Source organism: Oncorhynchus tshawytscha, linkage group LG05, assembly GCF_018296145.1.
Source record: "Oncorhynchus tshawytscha isolate Ot180627B linkage group LG05, Otsh_v2.0, whole genome shotgun sequence".
NCBI classification, from domain to species: Eukaryota; Metazoa; Chordata; class Actinopteri; order Salmoniformes; family Salmonidae; genus Oncorhynchus; species Oncorhynchus tshawytscha.
The window spans coordinates 17,520,621-17,547,591 of NC_056433.1; the positions used below are offsets into that span (position 1 = coordinate 17,520,621).

The 26,971-nt window shown below is 42.6% G+C and overlaps 1 protein-coding gene across 2 annotated transcripts; it reads right to left on the reverse strand.

Annotated features, from left to right (window-relative positions):
- Nucleotides 1-1,762: 1,762 nt before the first annotated feature.
- Nucleotides 1,763-26,551, reverse strand: LOC112250048 (mitogen-activated protein kinase kinase kinase 7). 2 transcript variants are annotated; one of them, XM_024419879.2, is made up of 17 exons: nt 25,382-26,551; nt 24,501-24,611; nt 24,315-24,380; nt 24,047-24,092; nt 20,745-20,883; nt 19,955-20,079; nt 18,488-18,616; nt 17,845-17,975; nt 17,514-17,595; nt 17,261-17,385; nt 16,823-16,970; nt 13,571-13,651; nt 9,561-9,628; nt 8,423-8,525; nt 8,012-8,073; nt 7,562-7,677; nt 1,763-3,314 (listed from the first exon to the last, which is right to left on the reverse strand). In XM_024419879.2, the coding sequence occupies exons 1-17, from the start codon at nt 25,466-25,468 to the stop codon at nt 3,134-3,136; spliced, it is 1,800 nt and encodes a 599-aa protein (XP_024275647.1). In that variant the 5' UTR covers nt 25,469-26,551; the 3' UTR covers nt 1,763-3,133. The 2 variants fall into 2 exon arrangements, with proteins under 2 accessions (XP_024275647.1, XP_024275648.1); XM_024419880.2 differs by lacking the exon at nt 13,571-13,651 and having other exon boundaries at nt 25,382-26,550.
- Between the last annotated feature and the right edge of the window lie 420 nt (nt 26,552-26,971).

A 26,971-nucleotide genomic window follows, 5' to 3' on the forward strand; every position in this document is an offset into this window, starting at 1 on the left:
TTTTTTTCATGGGTACTTAAAGCTACTGGGATTTATTATATTCATTGGGGAAAGCAGTGACAGATTTCATTAAGATTTCCTTTGCAGCATATTGACCAGACAATCAGCCTCCTGGCATTCATTAGCATAATAAACAATCCTCCCCAAAAAACACAAAGTCACATAATTCTCACTGACTGTCCATTAAAATGAGGCGCAAGTGAACAACTTCTCCCACCTCAACATAGCAAAGAAAAACAAGTCAAGTACTTTAACAGCTAGCAATAAAATTCTACAGCAACATGTGAACTAAAAAACAACATTTAGGAGAGGGATAGGTCTCTCCTTGTATACAGTGTTTTCGGGAAGTATTCAGACCCTTTTACTTTTCCCACATTTTGTTACGTTACCACCTTATTCTAAAATTTGATTCCATCTACACACAATACCCCATAATAACATAAAAAAAGGTATTCAGACCCTTTGCTATGAGACTCGAACTCAAGCTCAGGTGCATCCTGTTTCCATTGATCATCCTTGAAATGTTTCTACAACTTGGAGTCCACCTGTGAGGAAGGATACCAAAAAAAATGTCTGCAGCATTGAAGGTCCCCAAGAACACAGTGGCCTCCATCATTCTTAAATGGAAGAAGTCTGGAACCACCAAGAATCTTCCTAGAGCTGGCCGCCTGGCAAAACTGAGCAATCGGGGGAGAAGGGCCTTGGTCAGGGAGGTGACCAAGAACCCGATGGTCACTCTGAAGGAGTTCCTCTAGGGTTCCTCTGTGGAGATGGGAGAACCTTCCAGAAGGACAACCATCTCTGCAGCACTCCACCAATCAGGCCTTTATGGTAGAGTGGCAAGACAGAAGCCACTCCTCAGTAAAAAAGCACATGACAGCCTGCTTGGGGTTTGCCAAAAGTCATCTAAATATTAATCAGACCATAAGAAACAAGATATCTGGTCTGATGAAACCAAGATTGAACTCTTTGGCTAGAATGCCAAGCGTCACATCTGGAGGAAACCTGGCACCATCCCTATGGTGAAACATGGTGGTGGCAACATCATACTGTGGGGAGACTAGTCAGGATCGAGGGAAAGATGAACAGAGTAAAGTACAGAGAGATCCTTGATGAAAACCTGCCCAAGAGCACTCAGGACCTCAGACTGGGGGAAAGGTTCAACTTCCAACAGGACTACGACCCTAAGCACACAGCTAAGACAATGCAGGAGTGGCTTCGGCACAAGTCTGTGAATGTCCTTGAGTGGCCCAGCCAGAGCCCGGACATGAACCCGATCAAACATCTCTGGAGACCTGAAAATAGCTGTAGAGCAATGCTCCCCAAGAATGGGAGAAATTCCACAAATACAGGTGTGCTAAGCTTGTAGCTTCATACCCAAGAAGACTCAAGGCTAAAATCTCTGCCAAAGGTGCTTCAACAAAGTACTGAGTAAAGGGTCTGAATATTTATGTAAATGTGTTATTTCAGCTTCTTATTTATAATAACAAAAATGTCTAAACACCTGTTATGGGACATTGTGTGTAGATTGATGAAGGAAATGTTTTTATTGAATCAATTTTAGAACAAGGCTGTAACGTAACAAAATGTGGAAAAAGTCAAGGGGTCTGAATACTTTCCGAATGCACCGTACCTCAGTATATTCCCATACCAGATAAGATTATAATCCCTAACACAAAAGCGGTGTCTTACTTATACAAAGTAAAATTATAGAATAATAAAAGACAAAGAAACACAAAATACTGAAGTCTTGATAAACATGTTGCACTTTCAACCTCGTACAAAGTTTATTTTACTTAAGCAGGTTGAAAAAATAAAGTCTCATATTTTGCTTGTGTCAAGACATTCTTTTTTTAAATCCACAGACACATCATGGATATGCAAGGCATATCTAAAATACATCCACCGTTAAAATGAATGCAACTTACATTAAATAGTTTCAGATAGGTTGTCAGGTTGTGGTGGATTTCTTCTGTGAGGGGTTATGCTGCCATAAAAACTAGGAGCAAGAACGGAGACGTCTACATTATATAGATACAAGAGTGGCTATTTCTGCCTAAGAGGGTAAAAAACACACTTAGAACTACGTGATCACAGTCAAATAAATTCAGTTTGTAATTCATTAAAAACGCCAAATTCTGAACGTAACTCATACGTCCATCTTTGTTTTTCACATTCTCAAGGACACATGGCCACTAGCCAGTAAGGAAGACAGGTCAGGGTCAGACTAACCAACGGGAGGACTGGACTGTGGGAGGAGGACACACACACGGACCAGGCAGCCCAGGGGAGGGTCCGAGGGGCCCTGAGAGCAATAGAGACAAACATATTTCACACCCCTCACTGGCCTCCCCTCCCATCAGGCTGTGGAACACAAGGCAATAGGAGGTTACTGTACAGGACTCACACCTCAAGAAGCATCCTTTCTGACCCAAAGGATGGCTGACCATTGAGGGCTAGAAGCCCACTCCTCTGCCCTCTGTGTTCACTGTACCTAGGGCAATCACAACCTCATGACTATAGCTCTTTATGGAGAGAGAGGGTAGATAGATGCTGATTGTTTTGGTCTGCAATCAAAGAATATACTGTAAAGATGTGCATACATATGGACACAGAGACTTTCCATAACAGCCTGCTTGAGTGAAGCTTATTGTCCATTCCATGTTATCAGCAGTTTGTCTGACGCAACATGCAGGTATACAGTAAAACACAGGTCTCTTTACAGTACAAGGTAAAACAAGATCCACTGGAACCTACAGGGCCCAGGTGCTGGTGGGCGGGGGCACCTAGGTTGAGATCATAGCTAACATAGGGCAGAGGGAGGAGGAGAGAGATAGTGGCAAATGCTTTGCAGGTAGGGTTTGGGTTTCAGTCTAGACTACAGCTGACCCAGGACAGTAGAGGTTTGGGTTTCAGTCCAGACTACAAGTGACCCGGGACAGTAGAGGTTAGGGTTTCAAACCAGACTACAAGTGACCCAGAACAGTAGAGGTTTGGGTTCCAGACCAGACTACAGGTGACCCAGATCAGTAGAGGAGAGGAAGAGAAGAGGAGGAGAACAGGGGATATGACATGGGGAGAGTTTGTTTGTGTCTCTGCAGCATGAGCCAGGTAGGGGCCAGCTTGTGGATCATCATGAGGTGCCCTGTCTCTTCGGTTGTTGGGCGCGGATCAGTTCCAGCTGCTTCTTGCACTTCTGGTAGTAGGTGGACAGAGACTTATTCTCCTCCTGCAGCTTCTTGTGCTCCTGGACCAGGCGGGACGTGTTCTGCTGGTCCTTCTCATCTTGGTCCAGTTCAGCGATCAACTCCTTCCTGGAGATATAGATTGGTATCATTTACACAAACTCAGCAAAAAAAGAAACGTCCCCTTTTCAGGACCCTGTCTTTCAAAGAAAATTCGTAAAAATCAAAATAACTTCACAGATCTTCATTGTAAAGGGTTTAAACACTGTTTCCCATGCTTGTTCAATGAACCATAAACAATTCATGAACGTGCACCTGTGGAACGGTCGTTAAGACACTAACAGCTTACAGACGGTAGGCAATTAAAGTCACAGTTATGAAAACGTAGGACACAAAAGAGGCCTTTCCACTGACTCTGAACAACACCAAAAGAAAGATGCCCAGGGTCCCTGCTCATCTGCGTGAACATGCCTTAGGCATGCTGCAAGGAGGAATGAGGACTGCAGATGTGGCCAGGGCAATAAATTGCCATGTCCATACTGTGAGATGCCTAAGACAGTGCTACAGGGAGACAGGACGGACAGCTGATCATCCTCGCAGTGGCAGACCACGTGTAACAACACCTGCACAGGATCGGTACAGCCGAACATCACATCTGCGGGACAGGTACAGGATGGCAACAACAACTGCCCGAGTTACACCAGGAAAACACAATCCCTCCAATCGGTGCGCAGACTGTCCGCAATAGGCTGAGAGAGGCTGGACTGAGGGCATGTAGGCCTGTTGTAAGGCAGGTCCTCACCATACATCACCGGCAACAATATCGCCTATGGGCACAAACCCACCGTCGCTGGACCAGACAAGACTGGTAAAAAAGTGCTCTTCACTGACGAGTGGCGGTTTTGTCTCACCGGGGGTGATGGTCGGATTCGCATTTATTGTCAAAGGAATGAGCGTTGCACCGAGGCCTGTACTCTGGAGTGGGATCAATTTGGAGGTGTAGGGCCCGCCATGTTCTGGGGCGGTTTGTCACAGCATCATCGGACTGAGCTCGTTGTCATTGCAGGCAATCTCAATGCTGTGCGTTACAGGGAAGACATCATCCTCCCTCATGTGGTACCCTTCCTACAGGCTCATCCTGACATGACCCTCCAGCATGACAATGCCACCAGCCATACCTCTCGTTCTGTGAGTGATTTCCTGCAAGACAGGAATGTTAGTGTTCTGCCAATGCCAGCGAAGAGCCCAGATCTCAAATCCTATTGGGCACGTCTGGGACCTGTTGGATCGGAGGGTGAGGGCTAGGGCCATTCCCCCCAGGAATGTCCGGGAACTTGCAGGTGTCTTGGTGGAAGAGTGGGGTAACATCTCACAGCAAGAACTGGAAAATCTGGTGCAGTCCATGAGGAGATGCACTGCAGTTCTTAATGCAGCTGGTGGCCACACCAGATACTGACGGTTACTTTTGATTTTGACTTCCCCTTTGTCCAGGGACACATTATTCCATTTCTGTTAATCACATTTGTGGAACTTGTTCAGTTTATGTCTCAGTTGTTGAATCTTATGTTCATGCAAATATTTACACGTTAAGTTTGCTGAAAATAAAACGCAGTTGACAGTGAGAGGACGTTTCTTTTTTTTTCTTTTTTACATGTGCCACAATGGTGCACTTTACAATACAGAAAACTTAATTGCAGTGCAGTTTACATAAGAAAATACAAACATGACTAAGATTAAAAAGAAAGGTGTCGGAGAGGAGAGAGAAAAGCATACAGAATGAGAACAAGAAAAAAAGGAAAGGGATATGCCATTAAAGCTGCAATATGTAACCTTTTGGGTGACCCCGACCACATTCACATAGACATGTGGTTAGAGCGTTGGGCCAGTAACCGAAAGGTTGCTGGATCGAATCCCCGAGCTGACAAGGTGAAAATCTGTCATTCTGCCCCTGAACAGGGCAGATAACCCACTGTTCCCCGGTAACTGTTCTATGCTTCCTGTTCTTTAAGTTTTGTTTTTGTGTCATCTACTTTTGGTTTTGTAAACCAGCTTCAAAACAGCTTGAAAATACAATATTTTTGATTTAATGAAAATATATTTTACAGTGGTTTAGAGGGAACAATGATTCTCTACACCAGTGGTTCTCAACTGGTTTTGTCTGGGGACCCAAATTTGAAAGTCACAATTAAGTCACAACCCAATATTATGGACTGTTGATGATAACATTTTGTAATGTTGCATTGCAGCTGCCTTCTTGGGCAGGTTTCACTTGCAAAATAGACTAAATTATGGTATTAAAGAAAGTCATTCCACAGCCATATTAACTGAGAACACATGTATTATCAATTCAAGAGAATAAGCTATTTAATTAGGTGACCAGTTCAGGGGTGGGGTGTAATAAATGATCAGACTCAGTAACACATACCAGTGTTTAAAATAGAAGAAACAACAATCATTAGGAATTCTTTATTAATGACTCATGACAGGTGAGAGCAGGATACTCTCCCATTACGCTGCAGCAGAATGGCAGTGTCATTTCCAGGAAGTGCATCCTCAGTCCGCTATGAAATGACAGCTCCACCAGCTGATCCTATTCATTACTTGGCAATGTGACGCTTCCCATCTCCACTCAAAAGGGGTCCCGGGTCCAGTCGTCTAGTCTCCTGTTCTCCTCCAGGAAGTAGTCGCAAAACCTTCCCTGCAGCTTGACAAGATGCTGTTTAACTATTTCTTTTTCAGTGTGTCGCGGTGCCTTATGTTGATCAGATTCTGAATCTCGAAAATCATGATTTGCCCAAATGGTAAGCTTCATCTGGAAGCCATCCACTTTGTCCCTCTGTTAAAATCGATTATGACCTCTCCCTTGCATTGACACATTGAGCGAATTCAGATGATAAAAAATATCTGCCAGGTAGGCAATTTGCGAGAGCCATTCTTCACAATCGAAATGTTCGAAGCTCATAAAAGCAACCCAGCAGTTTACCCCTGCATGATAAAGCACCTGCTGGTGCTCGCTCGCCATACACCTGCAGAAGGCCTGGAAACACCTGCTGGTGCTCCCTCGCCATATCCCTGCAGAAGGCCTGGAAACACCTGCTGGTGCTCCCTCGCCATATCCCTGCGGAAGGCCTGGAAACACCTGCTGGTGCTCCCTCGCCATACACCTGCAGAAGGCCTGGAGACACCTGCTGGTGCTCCCTCGCCATATCCCTGCAGAAGGCCTGGAAACACCTTCTGGTGCTCCCTCGCCATATCCCTGCAGAGGGCCTGGAAACACCTGCTGGTGCTCCCTCCCCATATCCCTGCAGAAGGCCTGGAAACACCTGCTGGTGCTCCCTCGCCATATCCCTGCAGAAGGCCTGGAAACAACCACTTTTCACTCACATTGTGGAGAGTGGCGTGGAGCTCAGGCATGATGTCCTTCGCTGCCAAAGCACCCCTGTGTAGGAAGCAGTGGATCCACGTCGCACTCGGTGCTCTCTTCAGGATCCGCTTTACTACTCCAGAGTGCTGTCCCGTCATGGCAGCTGCCCCATCTGTGGTCACACTGACACACCCATCCTAGGCCAGTCCCACGAAGCCCAGGAACATATCCATTGTGCTAAAGACAGCCTCTGGAGTGGTGGTGGTGGGCAAATCGACACTAAAAAGGAACTGCGTCTCGAAGTTATTATCCCAGACGTGTCTGACATAGACCATTAGATTTGCATGGTTAGCCATATCTGTGAATTCATCAAGCTGCAGTGCGTAATGGAAATTTGCACTGATGTACTCTGATGTCTGGCACGTTATGTCCCCAGACATGTCCTGGATTCTCCTCCTCATAGTGTCATTGGATATGGGTATAGTTTTAAGTATGTTGAGGCTGACTCTCCGAAGATTTCAGTGCATTTATCAATCGCAGCAGGGAGTATGAGATCCTCTGCGCTGGTGGTTTTTTGTTGTTGCACTTAGCAATACGCTGGGCCACAAGGTATGATGCACAAAGTGCCTTTTCTTGTACCGCGCAGACGTTCTTCAATGAATCTTGTGAGGCCTCCAGATATTGACATTTCCTTTAATAAAAAAAAGTCAGCTGTCTTGTCTTTGTAGCTTGGATGCTTGGTGCCCAGATGCCTTTTCATTTTGGGTTTCATGTTCTCATTAGCTAACAGCTTGTTGCGGTCTACACTCACCCTGCCTCTCTTCTATATAAAACTATATTTATAGATGTGTATGGTCACATTCAGCAGGGCCTACAGTACAGACTAGAGTTAATTACACTGAACTCTGGAGCGCTAACAGAATGAAAGAACAGAGCATTACCTCAGCCCTTTGGTGGTGGCTGAACGCTTGCCCTACAAGATGGAGAGGTACAGTAAATGTTCACTATTTACCTTCTCTGGATCAGCAAGGCGATTTCTGTCTGCACTTTTAGGTACTCCTGGGCCATTTTACAGTGCTGCTCAAACACAGCCATGGACTCTTTGGAGTTTGGGCAAGGAGCGAGGGGCTGAAAATAAACCATGAGATTAATTGATTTGGAAGCATATATCCAGTTAGATGATATAAATACATTTTAGAGTTTATCAGATTCATCTGAGCTTTTAAAAATATACAAAAATTGCCAGTGGATATTTATACAGACATTCCTCTTTTTAGATAACCTCTGAGAAAAGTATGCTATCCTGCCCTAATTGTATTAGTCAATTTGCAGTGTCGTTGAAATCATCTTTGAGTGGGGAAAATATCAACATTTCAATTAAAACAAAATAGCATATCTACACATAAAAAAAAAAATTAGCAGGACAGGGACAAGGGAGGTCCGGTATGAAATGATTCCCTACCTGCAGCTGGTGGTCCAGAGTGAGATATGCCATGGGAATGGAGTTGTCTGAGCCGTTGGTATCTGGGCAGGAGAGAGCAAGACTCGTGTTTTTTTGTTGCTCTGACAGTGACAGTAGTGGACTCGGTGTAAGCTGAGTCCACTGGGCAGGCATTCAGTTATCAATAGACACCAGAAGTCCTTCAACAGAAATAGACCCTTGTCTTTTTGCATATCCCAACTCCCCCTTTGGAGAGTGGGGTCACGGCCAGGGTCTGCCATCATCAACGGTGACCCTGGAGCAATTAGGGTTAAGGCCTTGCTCAAGGGCAGATTTTTCACCTTGACGCCTTGGGGATTGGAACTAGCTACCTTTTGGTTACTGGCCCAGCACTCTAACCCTCTAGGCTACCTGCCACCAATACTACTGTACCTGTGGGGTCATCGGGAGAGAAGCTATAGCCTCTGCTGCTGGTCTTATCAGGCGGCATCATCCTCACACTGGGACTGGAGGACCTGCTGCTGTTCCGGCTCCCCTGTAACAGGCCAACAACAGTCAATCACTCATACAGCCAATCGTAGAAGATCAGAGGTGGAAACACATGTCCACAAAATGTCCCTTTAAATAATAATTTATGCCATTTGGTAGACGCTTTTATCCAAAGCAACTTACAGTCGTGCATACATTTTACGAGTGGGTGGCCTTGGGAATTGAACCCACAATCCTGGCGTTACAAGCGTCATGGTTTATCAACTGAGCCATACAGGACCGCTATTGCTTTTGTGCACTGAACACAAAACACCAGAACCTCAAGCAAAGTCAACAATTATTATAGCTGTCATCCCATGGCTTCAGACGGCAACAAAATCCCACATGGGAATCCTGAGCCTCTTTCAGTGGGGTGAAACAATGTATAGTTTGTCAAGTAAAGTGTGAAAAACAAAGTCTTAAGTCTGTCTGGGGTTATGTACACACTCCCGAAAGAGAGAAACATGTAAGAAAACCAGAGGAAAACACTCCGTCCAACTACTGGGAACTCACGAGTTGATCTCCACAGATAACCTTGTGCAAAACGGTATCAGACAAGAACAATACAAGTCCAGAGTCTACTTCATCTTTAAACTAAACAGGAATTTTGCTACTGCAAAAGAAATGCACAGGGAGACAAGAGAATGTTCTTTCTACACCTGGAACATATTCATCTTCGCAACAGTGACATTCTCCATTACATCACTTAGCTTTTCCGCCATTGGACACCATGTTTGATCGAGCATGCATCAAATCCTCAGAGGAAGCAAAATACGACCAGTTAAAATGCAATGCAATTCAGAGAGAGAGAAAAGATACGATACCACCAAAAAGCTTTTGAGAAAGCTTTCATAACATGCATTTCCCCCTCTGTGAAAGGCTTATGTACGGTGTTACACTAGTCAATCCAGGCCTTGTAGGGCACCTGACCTGGCCGTCCTAGTGTAGGGCACCTGACCTGGCCGTCCTAGTGTAGGGCACCTGACCTGGCCGTCCTACTGTAGAGCATCTTTCCTGGCCGTCCTACTGTAGAGCATCTTACCTGGCTGGACTCTGTGCCGACCACAGGGAGGTCCTGTACAGATCTCCGTCTCTGCGCCTCACAGGTGGCTGTGGACAGGATAGAGAGATAGAGGAACCGTTAAAACCTAGACACAGTTCCAGGGGGACTTGTCTGTCTGAGGTCTGTGAAAAGTGGGGTATCCAAACCACAGAGCAACACAGAGACAGGACATTTGCACAGATTTAACCCCCGACTCCTTGGCCAGTCACATGTGCTCTGGTATGCCCATAGCATGACCATAGCGTAGTAGTCATCCCCCTCAACCCCCACACTAACACGGCACAACACACACACACACCTACCACATGAATAGCTAGGCCTCACTGTGTCACGTTTGTGCAGATCTGCTTTTTGGGGGGGCTGTGAGTAAGGGATGTTGGTGATGGGAAACTAGGGTATTTTAGGGTTCATAGCACGTCTTGTCTGAGGCCCAGCAAAGGCCAACGGGCAGGGGGTCCTGTACTGAATAGCACAATCAGGTCTGGTCTGGCCCTGATCTGCACCCTGCCTCCACTCCTTCATCCCCAGCCAAGGTAAACCGGAGGTTGGCTCTGACCTGCCTCCACTCCTTCATCCCCAGCCAAGGTAAACCGGAGGTTGGCTCTGACCTGCCTCCACTCCTTCATCCCCAGCCAAGGTAAACCGGAGGTTGGCTCTGACCTGCCTCCACTCCTTCATCCCCAGCCAAGGTAAACCTGAGGTTGGCTCTGACCTGCCTGACATTGTCAGAATAACAGGTGAAATTATAGCCATCTGGCAGTTAGAAGTATTATTAGTTCGATCTATGCTGGAGAATTATGAACAATGTCTTCTGAGTTGGTTGTTTTCAGAGTCGGAATATTCAGCTGCTGGGAATTTTCTGGCGATGGGAGCACTGGAGGTCTTTTTTACATTTCTAACTAAACAATACCCTCAACAACTGATTTTTTCTTTCTTTCTAAACTACAAAATTGTGAATGCATAACTTTTTACATGATATGGAAGCGAACATCTAAAACTAGCTTGACCTCCCTTATTGCACAAAACTCAGAAACAAAAGACACTACACACAGACAGACAGACACACACAGACAGACACACACACAGACACACAGACAGACACTACACACAGACAGACAGACAGACAGACAGACAGACAGACACAGAAACAAACAATACACTGAATGTTGGATTGAGACAAATGCTCATTTGTCACTGCAGTAGTTGTTGCTCTAGGCCTATACAGTGCCTTCAGAAAGTATTCATACACATTCGACTTATCAAATTTTGTTGTGTTACAGCCTGAATTCAAAATGGAAGTTAGAAAATGTATTGAAAATTAACACACAGAAATATCTCATTTACATAAGTATTCACACCCCATAGTCACCACATGTAAGAATCACCTTTGGCAGGGATTACAGCGGAGTCTTTCTTGGTCTCTAGTTGGATTGTACAATATTTGCACATTATTAATTTTTTAATTTTTTTTTTTAATTTTTTAATTTTTAAATCAAGCTGTCAAGTTGGTTGTTGATCATTCCATGACAGTCATTTTCAAATCTTACTACTCAAGAACATTGAACGTCATCTGTGCAAGCAATTCCAGTGTATATTTGGCCTTCTGATTTAGGGTAGTGTCTTGCTGAAAGGTGAATGTCTCCCAGTGTCTGTTGGAAAGTAGACTGAACCAAGTTTCTCTCTAGGATTTTGCCTGTGCTTAGATCTATTCCATTTCTTTTGATTTAAAAAAAGTCTTAAGTCAATGACAACCATACAAATAACATGATGCAACCACCACCATGCTTGAAAATATGAAGAGTGGTACTCAGTGAAGTGTTATTGCTCCAAACATAACGCTTTGTGTTCAATATAGTTACTTTCTTTGCCAAATGGTTTTGCAGTTTTACTTAAGTGCCTTATTGCATACAGGATGCATGTTAGGATTATTTTGATTCTATACAGGCTTCCTTTTCACTCTGTCATTTAGGTTAGTATTGTGATGGAACTACAATGTTGATGCATCCTCAATTCTCCCATTATCAGTCATTAAACTGGAACTGTTTTAAAGTCAGCATTGGCCTCATGGTGAAATCCCTTAGTTCAGTTAAAAGGAGAGGACGGACACCACTGGGAAGGACAACTGTACCTTTGTAGTGACTGAGTGTATTGATACACCATCCAAAGTGTAATTAACAACTTCACCATTGCAGAAAAAGGGATATTCAATGTTTGTATTTTTACCCAGCTACCAATAGGTGTCCTTCTCTGCGATGCATTGGAAAACCTCCCTGGTCTTTCTGGTTGAATCTGTGTTGGAAATTCACTGATAGACATTACAGATGTGTGGGGTACAAGTTGTAGTCATTCAAAAATCATTGTAAACACTATTGCACACAGAGTCCATTCAACTTGAGTAAAAATGTCACATGAACTTATTTAAGCTTGCCATAACAAAAGCGTTGAATACTTAAGACATGTCAGCTTTTTCTTTTTAATAAAATTTGTAGAAATGTCTAAAAACCTAATTCCAATTTGACATTATGGGTATTGTGTGTAGGCCAGTGACATAAAACCTCAATTTAATATATTTTAAATTCCGTCTGTAACACAACAAAATGTGGAAAAGGTCAAGTGGTGTGAATACTTTCTGAAGGCGCTGTAGATCAAATAAGGTCCTGTCATTGTGTGATTGTTATTTTGCGTGTAAAAATAATATACTTTGCTGCTGTCAAGTATGTACAATATGGCAACAGAGGTGCTTGCGAGGATAGCCATTTGAAGTCCCACCCTACTATGATAACACTGAATAGACATTTTATTTAGAATGCCAATCCAGAACTTCAAAAAACTTGAGAAATGCTTCATACTAATTAAAACTACTAAATGGAGACTGGGTTCAAATGAACTGAAGAAATGAGTGACATCTAGGTGTGCCACATAGTTATAACAACCTTGTCATACCTTTAATATCCCCTTACGTCAGCCCTCTCCTTTAGTCACTGATTAATTAACTACTCCTTCAACATGTCTCTCGCAGCTCCTCCTTCCTAAATAGAAAGGCCTTTTTTTGTTTGAAATCCAGTGCTGCTGTCCCCGTTTCCTTCATACTCATCTTGGGTGGTAATAATAGCTGTGACCCTCAATGTGAGGTAAATCAATCAAATCGACCAAGTTAATGGATGCAAAGACAGAAAAAAAGAAGCTTTTAACAGACGTCCTCTATGCATGAAAGACAAGGACGAGCTGAGAGAGCAAGCCAAGCCAACCAATTTACTCCCTGCATGCCTGCAGCAAAGCCAGAAGGACATCTGAGAAACAGACAGGGCCATGAGTTATGAATCTTATCACATCCATTTCACCCCCCCTTCTGATGGCATGATGATAAAAATAACCTGATGACGTGCCCCTAATCAACAGCCTATTCTATTGTTTTTGCACATCAGGCTAACACGTTTGGATTCATCCATGAATCTGGATTAGATATGTTGATTAAAAGATGGATCTGTGTGAATCGAAACAGCATCTTGTGCCTGGAGGGTGAAACACCGATAAGACCGCCACCATGTGTAACCCATGTCCCTCTTAACGTCTAACAAAACCACAAAAGACAGAGGAAAAAGAGATCTGCGTGTGTTACTCCAGGTTTATCATCATCCATAGCCTCAATACTGATTTGTATTGAGTCATCACTGGTGGTAATATCCCCTTACTAAATAATATCCCCTTACTTCAATTCAATTGTAAAGTGTCAAGGCAGAATATAAGAACTGCATGCCAAATGGCACCCTATTCCATATTTAGTACTCTACTTTTGACCAGGGCCCACAGGGACTCTATAGGGAATAGGGTGACATTTGAGACGCATTGACTACAAGCGCCCCTGTAGCCTGTGAGACCTGGAGTAACAGACACTAAAGGCCCAGCAGTGTCAGAGCAACCCACTGATTCAGTTCAGCCAAGCCAGCTATACCCAGGGTACCAAGTAGCCTGGTAGTCCGCACTGGTACCTGTGACGACGATCTTGGGAACGTCCAGAATGGTGCCAAATGACGCCGTTTTACGGTGGCCTCGTTTATACTGGGGACGTGCTGCAACAAATACACACACATAGCTGGCGTACACATGCAGACAAAGAGAGGGCACAGAGCTGGAGCATACATGTCAGACGCTGCTCTCTCCTCGCTCCCCTCTGGACTGTATTGACATGCAGAGCACATACATGCACAATGCACGGGCAACATGCATCCTGTCCTAAGGTTGGTTGGTTAGTTTCACAACACAGTGCTAGCGATGCTGCATAGGAAGTCTCAGCACAGACATGACAGGCAACTGTTTGACTTTACCAATAGAATATGTATGATAATTGGAATAAAATAAATTGATCAAACCATATTGATGGCACCGAATACTGTAATATATAGTAACCATTGAGCACTGAAGATAAACAGATGATAAAGCTAAATATATTACATTTTAAACTAATATTCATATGATATACCATGTACAGCATCAACAATGTGAAATAATTCTATACAATAAGACAGACAACTGAAGATATTTCACAGAAAACAGTCTCACATTAAGCTGAAAAGAAAGCGTGAGGAAAAACCCTGACAAATAGAGACTGAGGCTAATTGTAGCTTACTTATGCCTTGGAAGCTTAATTTTGACAAGGCAGATGATGAATGATGAAAGGCATTCTCTCTGGCTGTGTTTAGACAGGCAGCCCAATTCTGATCTTTTTGTTCCACTAATTGGTCTTTGGAACAATCAGATCAGCTCTGAAAAAGATCCGATGTGATTGGTCAAAAGACCAATTAGTGGAAGAAAGATCAGAATTGGGCTGCCTGTCTATAAAGCTCAGCCTGAGCCTTAGATCTGTGTGAAGGAGGGGAGATGACTGGCACCAGTGCTGAGGGGCATATGGAGGAGCTTACATGAGGAATCACCTCAGAGATGAAAGCAGATGAAATGCATCTTGACAGACAGGGAGACATGATTTACATTGAAGTCATTTTAGCAGACACTCTTATCCAAAGCAACTTAACAGTACCAGTCAAAAGTTTGGACACATCTACTCATTCCAGGGTTGGTCTTTATTTGTACTATTTTCTACATTGCAGAATAATAGTGAAGACATCAAAACTATGAAATAACACATGGAATCATGTCGTAACCAAAAAAAAAGTTTAACAAATCAAAATATATTTTAGATTCTTCAAAGTAGTAGTGGTGGGAAAAGTACCCCACTATCATATTTGAGTAAAAGTGAAGATACCCTAATAGAAAATTACTCAAGTAAAAGTGGCCCAGTAAAATTCTACTTGAGTAAAAGTATAAAAGTATTTGGTTTAAAATATACTTAAGTATCAAAAGTAATAATAATTACAAATTCCTTATATTAAGCAAACCGGAAAGCCACTCAAACATTCAGACAACTTCCAAACGAAGCATGTGCGTTTAGTGAGTCCGCCAGATCAGAGGCAATAGGGATGACCAGGGATGTTCGGTTGATAAGTGTGTGAATTTGACTATTTTCCTGTCCTGCTAAGCATTCACATAACGAGTACTTTTGGGTGTCAAGGAAAATTTATGGAGTAAAAAGTACAATATTTTCTTAAGGAATGTAGTGAAGTAAAAGTAGTCAAAAATATAAATAGTAAAGTACAGATACCCCAAAAAACAACTTAAGTAACACATGAAAGTATTTTTACATAAGTACTTTACACCACTGCAAAGTAGCCCCCCTTTATCCTTGATGACAGCTTTGAACTCTTGCCATTCTCTCAACCAACTTCATGAGGAATGCTTTTCCAACAGTCTTGAAGGAGTTCCCACATATGCTGAGCACTTGGTTGGCTGCTTTTCCTCCACTTTGCAGACCAACTCAACCCAAACCATCTCAATTGGTTTGAGGTCAGGGGATTGTGGCAGCCAGGTCATCTGATGCAGCACTCCATCGCGCTCCTTCTTGGTCAAATAGCACTTACACAGCCTGGAGGTGTGTTAGGTCATTGTCCTGTTGAAAAACAAATAATAGTCCCACTAAGCCCAAACCAGTTGGGATGGCGCATCACTGCAGAATGCTGTGGTAGCCATGCTAGTTAAGTGTGCCTTTAATTCTAAATAAATCAGACAGTGCCACCAGCAAAGCACCCCCACACCACCTCATCTGTTCACCTATTCTGCGTCTCACAAAGAAAAGGTGGTTGGAACCGAAAATCTAAAATTTGGACTCACACCAAAGGACAGATTTCTACCGGTCTAATGTCCATTGCTCATGTTTCTTGGCAAGTCTCTTCTTATTATTGGTGTCCTTTAGTAGTGGCTTCTTTGCAGAAATTTGATCATGAAGGCCTGATTCACACAGTCTCCTCTGAGAAGTTGATGTTGACATGTGTCTGCTACTTGAACTCTGTGAATCATTTATTTGTGATGCAATCTGACATGTTCCGCAGCAGAGGCAACTCTGCGTCTTCCTTTCCTGTGGTGGTCCTCATGAGAGCCAGTGTCATCATAGCACTTGGTTTTTGTGACTGCACTTGAAGAAACGTTCAAAGTTCTTGAAATGTTCCAGATTGACTGACCTTCATGTCTTAAAGTAATGGACTGTCATTTCTCTTTGCTTATTTGAGCTGTTCTTGCCATAATATGGACTTGGTCTTTTACTAAATAGGTCTATCTTATGTACCCACCCTACCTTGTCACAACACAACTGGCTCAAATGCACATTAAGGACAGAAATTCAACAAATGAACTTTTAACAAGGCAAACCTGTTCATTGAAACACATGTGACTACCTCATGAAGCTGGTTGAGAGAATTCCAAGAGTGTGCAAAGCTGTCATAATGGCAAAGGGTGGCTACTTTGAAGAATTGCAAATATAAAATCTATTTTGATTTGTTTAACACTTGTGTGGTTACCACATGATTCCATATGTGTTATATCATAGTTTTGATTTTCTCTCACTTAGTCGGCTTGGGGCTTCGAACCAGTAACCTTTTGGTTGGGCCTTTTGGTTACTGGCCCAACGCTCTTAACCGCTAGGCTACCTGCCAATCCGATAGTAGCTTTAATGGCGTAGGATGCCATCGCTCTCTCTCGTACTGAAATAAAGCTGACTTCATTAGCTGACGTAACATTACTGTAAGTATGAACTGTATGCTTCTCTTCTAGAAGTGTGTGATGTGTCAAATATGTAGTCCTACACTTGTATAATCCATTTTGGTGTGTGTGAAGGGTGTCGATTCTGACGTTACCTGTGGGAGCGAAAGGCACCCTGTGCTCCAGCTCTGACAGGTCTGCGCTCATTCTTTTGCTCTCTGAGGGCAGCAGACTGTGTGTTCGCTCCGACAGGCTCTCAACACTGCTCCCTCTGGACAGAGGCAGGCTCCACAACGGGTCTACCTGAGAGCACAGACAAAACAGACTGTTGGCCTACAATACATTTCACTACTTATTCAGTGTGGTCAAAAAGTCTCAATTACATTTTGTGTACTGATGATTACGTCAAAATGACCGTGATTACTGTCATATGATGCTTGTTTAAATCATTTTGTTCATATCCACACAAATGTAGCTAATTGCATTCATTTGTCTACCTTCTCTCACCTAGACACCTGACAAAGTAAATTGTTCAGATTTAATGGTTGTGATAGACATGGCAAGACCAGTACCAGTACAGGTTGCTGCGTTACCTTTGGCCTGAACTGATGTGCAAACTGAGGTGTGATCTTGATGGTGTCGTTGCTCCCTGGAGAGTCCCCATGCTCCATGTTTGTGTCACTCTTATTGCTGTTGCAAGTGTAATCCACATAGGAACCTGTAATACCCAATAGAGAGGTGGTGAGACGTGAGATATTTCCACATTATGTCCATGATGTTTTATGTACATAAAACTAATGCAGAAAATAAAAGCTTCCACTATTTCAACAATATAGATGTAGCTACCTGTACTGGTGGCCGAGCTACTCTGTCCTTCATCTGAAGACTGGTACGGATATTGCAAGGGTTCATCAGATCCTGGGAAGCACTGGAAAAGAGAGGTTGACAGAAAACGTAACAGCGACATTCCCAACACTGACCATCTGACCAGGCAGTCGGAGAACAGGACACCATGGTTAAGAGTCCTCCTTGCATCTAGAATCGGTGTCGGCATGGAATTCAAAAGAACACTGGAATGGACACTGTGGAGATCACTTGTCTGCAGGGCGGCTATCTTGGTAAGGCATTCAATTTCATTTAATGTATCTCTATAAGTATGAGTGTAGGAGGGCCTTACTCGCATAAGATGGGTCATGATCTTGACTATCTCCTCCATGGAGGGTCTCTGAGAGGGGTCTTTAGACCAGCAGCGGGTCATCAGGCTCTCAATGGGTTTGGGTAGGCTCTTGATGAGCGGTGGCCGGGTGCCTGGACATTATCAATATAAACAGAGAAATAAGACGCACTACGTCAACATTTATCACTATGAATACAAACACCCAAACACAATAAAATGGAGAGGTCAAAGGTTATTACAAACACAATCTTTTAAAAATGTAATCAAGTTCCAGAAAGTTAATTTCAGTACAAGTAAACACTTCCAATCTAATGCAAATGAAAGCCCCTGCTGTGGTGGCACCGCTAATTTGTTGGAATGACAGACGCAGTAGTGTCGTGTCCCCAGGTGTGCTCCTGTTCTCAGACAGTCCGTGTTCCGTTAGCATTCTGCTCCATCACTCTACTGTGCGACGGAGGGAACAGCAGGGAGCGCTATACAGGTGAGTCTGTCTTTTTAATTGCGCTTCCCCGTCAGCCTCGTAACTCATTTAATCTCACAGCAGGTCTCACTGGGCAGCCGGCTCTGAGACGCCAGGGTGATTGACATGTCAGCACAGAGATTAACTCATTCAGCTCCCCCACCTACTTCCTCTTAGACTCACCGTTATGCACAGCCCACATGATGCGGAAGGCCGGCCCTCCAATCTCGTCAAAGGGCTTCCTGCGTGTGATCACCTCCCAGAGAATTATGCCCCAGCTGAACACATCACACTTCTCGCTGTAATTACTGCCTGAAAGCACATATGAGAGAAACAGCTCCACTCAGGGCCTTTCAGATTGCTCTGATTGGCTGATGAAAAGTAATTCTTAAAAAAGCACAGTTAATATGTGTGAGGAGTGTTGGGGAGAAGGGGGATGTGCTTGGGAAAGCACAGGAGCATCCATCTGGTCTGCGCACCTTAAGAACATATGTGTGATGAAAATAAGGAGGCAATTTTAGTTCAGGGCCACTCCTGAGATGCTTAATTACTGTGGCTATGTTGGAATTAAACTATTCTTCACACAGACGTTTGGGTTGTGTCCCAAATGGCACCCTATTCCCTATTTAGCAGACTTATTTTGACCAGGGCCCATAATGCACTATATATTTTTTTTCTCACCTTTATTTATATATGGAATAGGGTGTCATTTGGAACTCAGATTTAAAGTTGCTTTGCTGCCAACGCCTTTTGTAATAACATTTCTCCCCGTGATGCAAATTAGCTTTAGGGAGGTCATTCTGGGGGCAAATGTGAGCTGTTTAAATTGCATGGAAATCATGTTACTCCCCTAAACAAGATAATTACTATTACCTTTGCATTTCCTCCTGACCCCCTTGACAAGAGGCTGCCTCTCAATGTGTTTTGTAAAACAAAGTACATTAGGCCAGGGATTCCCAAACTCAGTCCTGGGGCCCCTCCTGGGTGCATGTATAGTTGTTTTGCGCCTAGCACTTCACAGCTGATTCAAATAATCAAAGCTTGATGATGAGTTGGTTATTTGAATAGTACTAGGGCAAAAAACAAAATGTGAACCCAGGGGGCCCCCCAGGACCGAGTTTCGGAAATCCTGCATTAAACTACCGGCTGAGAGCATAGACTAAAATGCTACATTCTCTTTGGGATGAAACTGAAACCGTCTCTGCAATATGCTGCATCTTTCCCTCAATTCAACTTCTAAATGCCTGTGTGTACAACCACAATAATTAATAATAAATACCACCCAAGATATGAATGAATGGAAATTAACAGAATGCTAACAAGTGTTAGATTAATCCGGCTTTGAGAAATGGTGGAGTCTACGTGTTTGGGGTGACTTCCAGTGATCAAGTAAGTGATAAAGCCAAAGTGGCACACCATTACAATTAACGATCACTTCCATAAGCCCTACTGTATAAACACTGCTCTCAACAGTAGCATCACATAACCAAACACTGACAATCAATGCACTAGATAAACACATTTATGAAAGGCTACACTTGTTTAGATACCACTGTTCTTAAAGAGTCAGTCCAATTTGCACTTTCTAAGACAGATGGGACTGGCATCCCTTGGCGTGTTCCAAACATTTGCCATGCTGTTCATACATGCCTTCAAACACCTCTGGGGCCATCCAAGCAGCACTTCCTTTGTTGTTGGTCATGTGGGTCTGAATGTCACACGCTGTCCCAAAGTCACATATCTTCAGCACGGTGCCACCGGCAACCAGGAGCAGGCTGAAACAAACAAGTAAACAAAAGATCCACTCAAATGAGTGACGTGTGAGACAACGTAAGGGTAACTAAAGGCTACTGAGGTCTAAATGGGTTACAACCACAAAATAAAGCCACTTTAGCTTCAAAGCCAACATTTCTAATCATAAAAAAAAAACATGAAAAAAAGGGAATACAGCTAGTCAGATTATTTTTATGCATACAAAAGGAAAGTCAGATCCCCTACAGCAAATAACTTCACAACCACACAGTCTGGCAACACCCTCTGTGTCACACAAAGAGCGTGAAGGTTAGGTTCCAGTCTTTTCCGTCAGAGCCAAATATATAACCTCTGGAGCCGATACAGCTACTCTAAGCATTTCAGTCAGGGGCACACTATGAAAACACTAAGGCCTTACTACTGAAGCCAGATTGAACAGAAATGGAACAAAAACATAAGCAAAATACCTTCACACGTAGACGACTGGAGCCCGTCCGTTGACTATTCTTATTAAAAATATATCATAAAACTATGCTATTTTGGTTAATAAAGAGACACAAATATTCTGATGCTATTGCATAATATAATATATCACACACATCTATTAAATGACACCTTGAGTGGGGGAGCAAGGCACTTTATTGGCAGTGAAACAAGAGAGAGGGGGAGGTGGTGAGGAGGAGCATACTTGGGTGGCTTGAGGTCCCTGTGAATGAGAGCCTTTGGTTTCATGCCATGGAGATAGGCGACCCCCTGGGAACACTGAAAACACCAGCTCATGGCATGGGAAGCAGTGTAATAGGGGAGGGGTTCAGCACCATGCAGCACTGTGGACAGAGAACACAGTCACTACCACAGACACCTCGAAATAAACACAAAACACACCTGCATGCACATACGCACACTTCCATAGCCATAAAAGTCCACAAGTGCAAACACACTTTCACATACACCAATTTTTACTATCCTTGTGGGAACATAAAAGGAATTTCCATTCAAAATGATATTTTCTATAACTCTAACTCCTAAGCCTAAAATAGCCTTTGTCCTTGTGGGGACCTGGGAAATGTCCTCACCAGGGAGAACTTTCCTTGTTTACTACTAATATGCGCGTGCACACACGCAGACACACACACACAGAATACCTTCAAAGTTATAGTTTCAAGCATTAAACAAAGTTGTGACGACCACAACTAAGAACACCAACTTTAAATAACTTTGACAGAGATTCAGAGGTAGAAAAGTATACAAGGGGGTAAAGTGCTTGTACAGGTAAGAGTCAGACCTGGGTTCAAATACTATTTTGAATAGCTCAATTTCACATACATTCAAAGTAAGTATAAATTTTATTTATTAAAGACAAGTAGTTTAATATTGTAATGTATATATTTGAAAATAGTCAAACACTGCCTCAAACACTCCAATGCATTTAACCGATGTACTTTAAAAAAGTACTTTAAATTACCACACTTAAATACACATGTATTTGAACCCCTTTCTGGTAACGGATCCATGAACACTTCCTAACTCTGCAATACTACATAACAGGTCATTGTGAAAGTACTGACCAATCTAAGGAATCATGTCAATAATAATAACCCTTTACACTCATGGGAATTGACCTATATGGATGAGGCGAAATTTAAATGGAACAGTTAGGAGATAACAGAAATTATTAGACCAAAAGGTGAAGACAACAGTTAACGTCACACAAGACTAAATCAAAACATTGCACTGTTGATGTGTACATACATTTTACATGAACAAAATCTGAAAATACTCTGGATACATTCCAAAAACAGTCCATTATAACATCGCAATCTGGGTCTGGTGGGCATGATTTGAAAGCTTGTTCTATTGCCAACATGCCTAGCTAAATTATAAAATACAATCTTACAGTGGTAGGCTTTCACAGGGCAATTCAGAGAAACAGATCATAGAAATGAGTCATGAGTACATTCAGGTGTGTGCGCCTTGGCAAATTTTCTTCACAATAAACAAATAGGGCTCATTCTGTTCAGAACAACCCAGGATATGACAACACGTCGTCTGTAACTGTACATCAAACATAGTGATCCTAAATGCTGACACTGTATATGACATGAGTTATCATGTGCACATTTGGACTCAAGGGTGTTTGACATCAAAACAGTATTTATTATAATCCTCAACATCACATCTTTCAAATTACATCAAGTCATCTTAATTTACAGAATTTCCCTCACTAAGACAAGAAAATTGCCCAAATACCAGGAGGGATGGGGACAACTTGTTGTCGTAAGCTGTGCTCAAGTTCAGAATGGCTGTAATTCAAAACCCATATAACACTTAAGCGCAGAGCCTGAGCTCTGATGTAACTTATAGCATGTCACTGTACAGCCACTACATTCCAATTTAGGAGCTTATTAGCACCCAAATCTGCAATTTTCTACACGTATAAGGGTACGAGTGTAAAGGGTTAATAAGAGCATAGTTTGCATTTGGGTATTGGAGTAATTGACATTGATTGCAATATTTCCACTTGTTTGACATGGCATGTATTTACACAAATTTACAAGCCATGTCAATGTGTGTGGTAGAGAAGTAGGTTGGCTTGGGCGGTATACCAGGGAATTTGGAAATAGCCACAGGATGGCTTCTCAATACCGTCGAAAACCATTTCTTTGAAGCTTTAAAAATATATATATACATTTGTGGCTACTTGATTAAATACCTGCCGTCAAGGTCACGTGTGCAATACGTTAGGAGATAAAGCAGATCGCGTTCTTCATTTCACTCATCACATTTTTTTCATGATGAAGCTTACTGGTAGTCTCCAATCACGTTGTTTTGTTTACAAGCAGACAACAAAGAGAGACCGGATGCTTTAGTCACTCATTCATTGTTGTGCAGCATGCGCCAGGTGGCCTGGTTACAATATGTAATTCAAAACAAAAGGTTTGCCAGCTAGATATCTTATAACTATTAAGTTAATCGTCTAAAATGTGCTAAATGCTCTGCAGTTGTGCAACTGGTTTGCTAACTTAGTCATCTAGTTAAGTGGTTAAATGTACGCTACATGCCCAAAAGTATGTGGACACCTGCTTGTTGAACATCACATTCCAAAATCATGTTCATGAATATGGAATTGGGTGCCCCCTTTGCTGCTACAACAGCATCTACTCTTCTGTGAAGTCTTTTCACTAGATGTTGGAACATTGCGGCGGGGACTTGCTTCCATTCAGCCACAAGAGCATTATTGAGGTTGGGCACTGTTGTTGGGTGATTAGGCCTGGCCTCGCAGTCGGCATTCCAATTCATCAAAAAGGTGTTTGATGGGGTTGAGGTCAGGGCTCTGTGCAGGACAGTCAAGTTCTTCCACACAGATCTTGACCAGTTCTGTATGGATCTCGCTTTGTGAACGGGGGCATTGTCATGCCTCCACCAAACTTTACAGTTGGCACTATGCATTGGAGCAGGTAGAGCTACGCTCTTCAGCATTTGGCTGTCCCATTCTGTGAGTTTATGTGGCCTATCACTTTGTGGCTGAGCCGTTGTTGCTATTATACATTTCCACTTCACAATAACAGCACTTACAGTTGACCGGGGCAGCTCTAGCTGTGCAGAAATTTGACAAACTGACTTGTTGGAAAGGTGGCATCCTATGATAAAGCCACGTTGAAAGTCACTGAGCTCTTCAGTATGGGCCATTCTACTGCCAATGTTTCTCTACGGAGATTGCGTGGCTGTGTGCTCAATTTTATACATCTCTGCGCAACCTTTGTGGCTGAAATAGCCGAATCCACTAATTTGGGGTGTCCACATACTTTTGTATATATAGTGTACTTATTAGCATTGCTAATTTTCAGATTACAGACTCAGTGGGGTTTGAATATAGCGCCCCTTGTGTTCATATCCTAGGATGGCACAAGGTCACTATGAAGGTACGACAATCTGGATAATGCCCAAGCCTAGTAGTAGGCTTGCCTACATCATCATCAAGGGACTCACCATTGTACAGAGACCCCCCTTCAGCATATTCCATCACCAGGCAGACCTAGATCGGAAAATTTGTGCCGTCAAAAATGAAAAAAAAAAAAATCTAGTTATTAGGGTATACAGTATCCCACGATGTTCTGGTCATTTGTCTACCTTGATTTTATTGTAGAAACACCAATAGCAGTAACAACCCACTGTTCCAAGGTATTTACAACAACTGGCAAAAATCATAGGCTACAACAACACACTGAAATATCAGTGTGTTAAAAAGATGACTTACCGGAATATTGCATGAGCCATACAACTTCACAATGTTGGGGTGATTCACACGCGAAAGCTGTCGCAGCTTGGGAGGGGAGAGGAGGAGGGAAGAGAATCAAGAAGGATCTCTTTGGGTTGTAATAAACTGCCCTGCCATAACTTTACAGAATCTCTCTACTAGTATCCCAGTACAATGTGACAATACCTCAACTATGAACGCTTTCCTTTCAGATTCACTCTCTATTGTCTTGATTGCGACGTCTTTGCCTTTCCATTTGGCCTTGCAGACAACACCAAATGCACCTCTCCCCACGACCTGAAAGATAACAGGTAGATGACATAAGCCAAGTGTGTTGGATGCAATGTTATTTGTCTATTATTATCATGACCCTACTAATGACACCTTCCATCTGGGTGTTTTGGGAATTAGCCAAGCTAACACCGTTGTTGTGGACAAGTTCCATTACACAATCCAGCATATCAATCAAACTCTTGTGTGCAGACAGTCAAAGTCAGCTGATCTGATGGAGGGGTCTGATGTGTGGGGCCCACCTGTGGGGAACTGCTGCTAGTTAGCTAGCTACAATCAAAACAAGATCTGTCAAATAGATTTGGAGCATAGCTAACTGACCATTCTCCATAACGTCTATGGCAAAATAATTGATGAATGGCATAGCTATTAGTGAGATAGTTATGGTAATTTAATTCCCAGGCCTTTTCAAAACCATAATACACAAAACATTCCATGCATAGTTAAAAAGCTGATTTACCGGATTACTGCATGAGCCATACAACTTCACAATGTTGGGGTGATTCAAACCCAACATCACACCCCATGCTGGGGTGATTCAAACCTAGCCAGCAAGCTGTTTGTTGACTAGCTAGCTAGCTCAATCCAACATAGCCAGCTGGTAGCTGGGCTAACTAGACAGCTAGTAAGGCAGTTTGCTAACGTTAGCTAAAAAGTAGATTAACAATGGTAGAGCTAGCAACCATGACAATTGCGATTACACGCATTGTGGCAACTTCTGCATCATAGGATCCCTCACGTTCCAATCAAATGTTGAGATAGCTAACTTTACTTACCTCTTCAACTTCAATATCCACATAATCTATTTCTTCAAATGGATATCCAGGGGGAGTTTCGATCATATCGGCGGATGGCAGAGACATTGCTAACTGGCTAATTAGTTATTCATTAAAACCAAGATGTAAAAAATAATAATATGCAAGACGCGTACACGAAGAAAATTAAAAATAATCTTACATGACAACTTGACAAGACACTGGCGGACCTAAAACGGAAATAAATCTAGTTTAAAAACTGGAACTCGCAAGCTGTGTTTACTGGCTAGCTAGCTCAGTCCAACATAGCCAACTGGTAGCTGAGCTAGCTAGTAAGGTAGTTTGCTAACGTTAGTTAAAAAGTCGATTAACAATGGCTAGTAGTAGCCACAATTTGAAAACAGCAACTTTCAATTGCCACATTAGGGACGTCAACGACGTTGGTTGACAAAAGTAGTTCAGCAAGTTAGCTAGCTGGCGAGCAAGCTATATCTGACACTTTGGGAATCACTTGACTAGGCCGATTGCTGGCCTGATCACGCCAGCCCTTCGCCGCCGTAGACCGTGCACCACCGGCGTAGTGGCTTGAGACATGGGGTGATTGATTTCCTCAACATTTAAAACTCAAACAATCAAAGTGTCCACCGTTTTTCCCTGCGTTTTTCTAAACATCTGACTCGCGTACATAACTTTATAATTACGACTTTACTTCCATTATAAACGACTTTTGTTTTATTCCGCAGTTGTTACAGGCAGCAGCTCCAGAAAGGGTGTGCTCCCCTGAATTCTGCCCCACCAGCTTTGTGTCCCGAATGGCATGCAGATGCAACTTTGTAAGTAGAGACGCTATAATAAAAAGGATGCGAGGTTATTGTTAACCATATTACAATAAACGCATGCGTATGTATGTCCCTATAAGTAACGTTATTAGCCTCTTAAATGTCAACAGTATACGTAGCCTACAGCGTAAAGTACTTAAGGTATCTATACTTTACTTTTTATATTTTTGACAACTTTTACTTCACTACACAATGTACGTTTTACTCCAAACATTTCCCTGACACCCAAAAGTAGGCTACTCGTTACATTTTAAATGCTCAGCAGGACAGGAAATTGGTCTAATTCACGCATTTAGCAAGAGAACATCCCTACTGCCTCTAATCTGGCGGACTCACTGAACACAAATGCTGAAGTGTGACCCTGGTTATCAATTAAGCAAAAAAATCAAGACAATTGTGCCTTCTGGTTTGCTTAAAGTAAGAAATAAAAAAATATTTATTTTTACTTTTAATTTTGATACATTAGCATATTGTTGCAATTACATTTAACTTTGAAACTTAAGTATATTTAAAACCAAATACTTTTAGACTTTTACTTAAGTAGTATTTTACTGGGTGACTTTTACTTGAGTAATTTTCTATCTTTACTTTTACTTTACTTTTACTCAAGTATGACAATTGGGTACTTTTCCCACCATTGGTAGCCTACAGTTGAAAAATGCAAGTGACTGTGACTTACTGTGAATGTAAACTTTGTTAATTAGGCGAACACAGGTATAATACAATGCTATTCATTTTAGTGTTTCAAAATAAAATTGTCCATTTATCAAAT

Excerpts from the sequence above, each read along its gene's own strand:
- LOC112250048 (XM_024419879.2), bottom strand. The coding sequence starts at position 25,468 with ATGTCTCTGCCATCCGCCGATATGATCGAAACTCCCCCTGGATATCCA. Across the intron at positions 17,596-17,844 it reads TCATGACCCATCTTATGCGA|TGCTTCCCAGGATCTGATGA; the intron begins GTAAGGCCCTCC and ends TCTCTTTTCCAG. Across the intron at positions 7,678-8,011 it reads CTCTGGACCACCAGCTGCAG|CCCCTCGCTCCTTGCCCAAA; the intron begins GTAGGGAATCAT and ends GTTTATTTTCAG.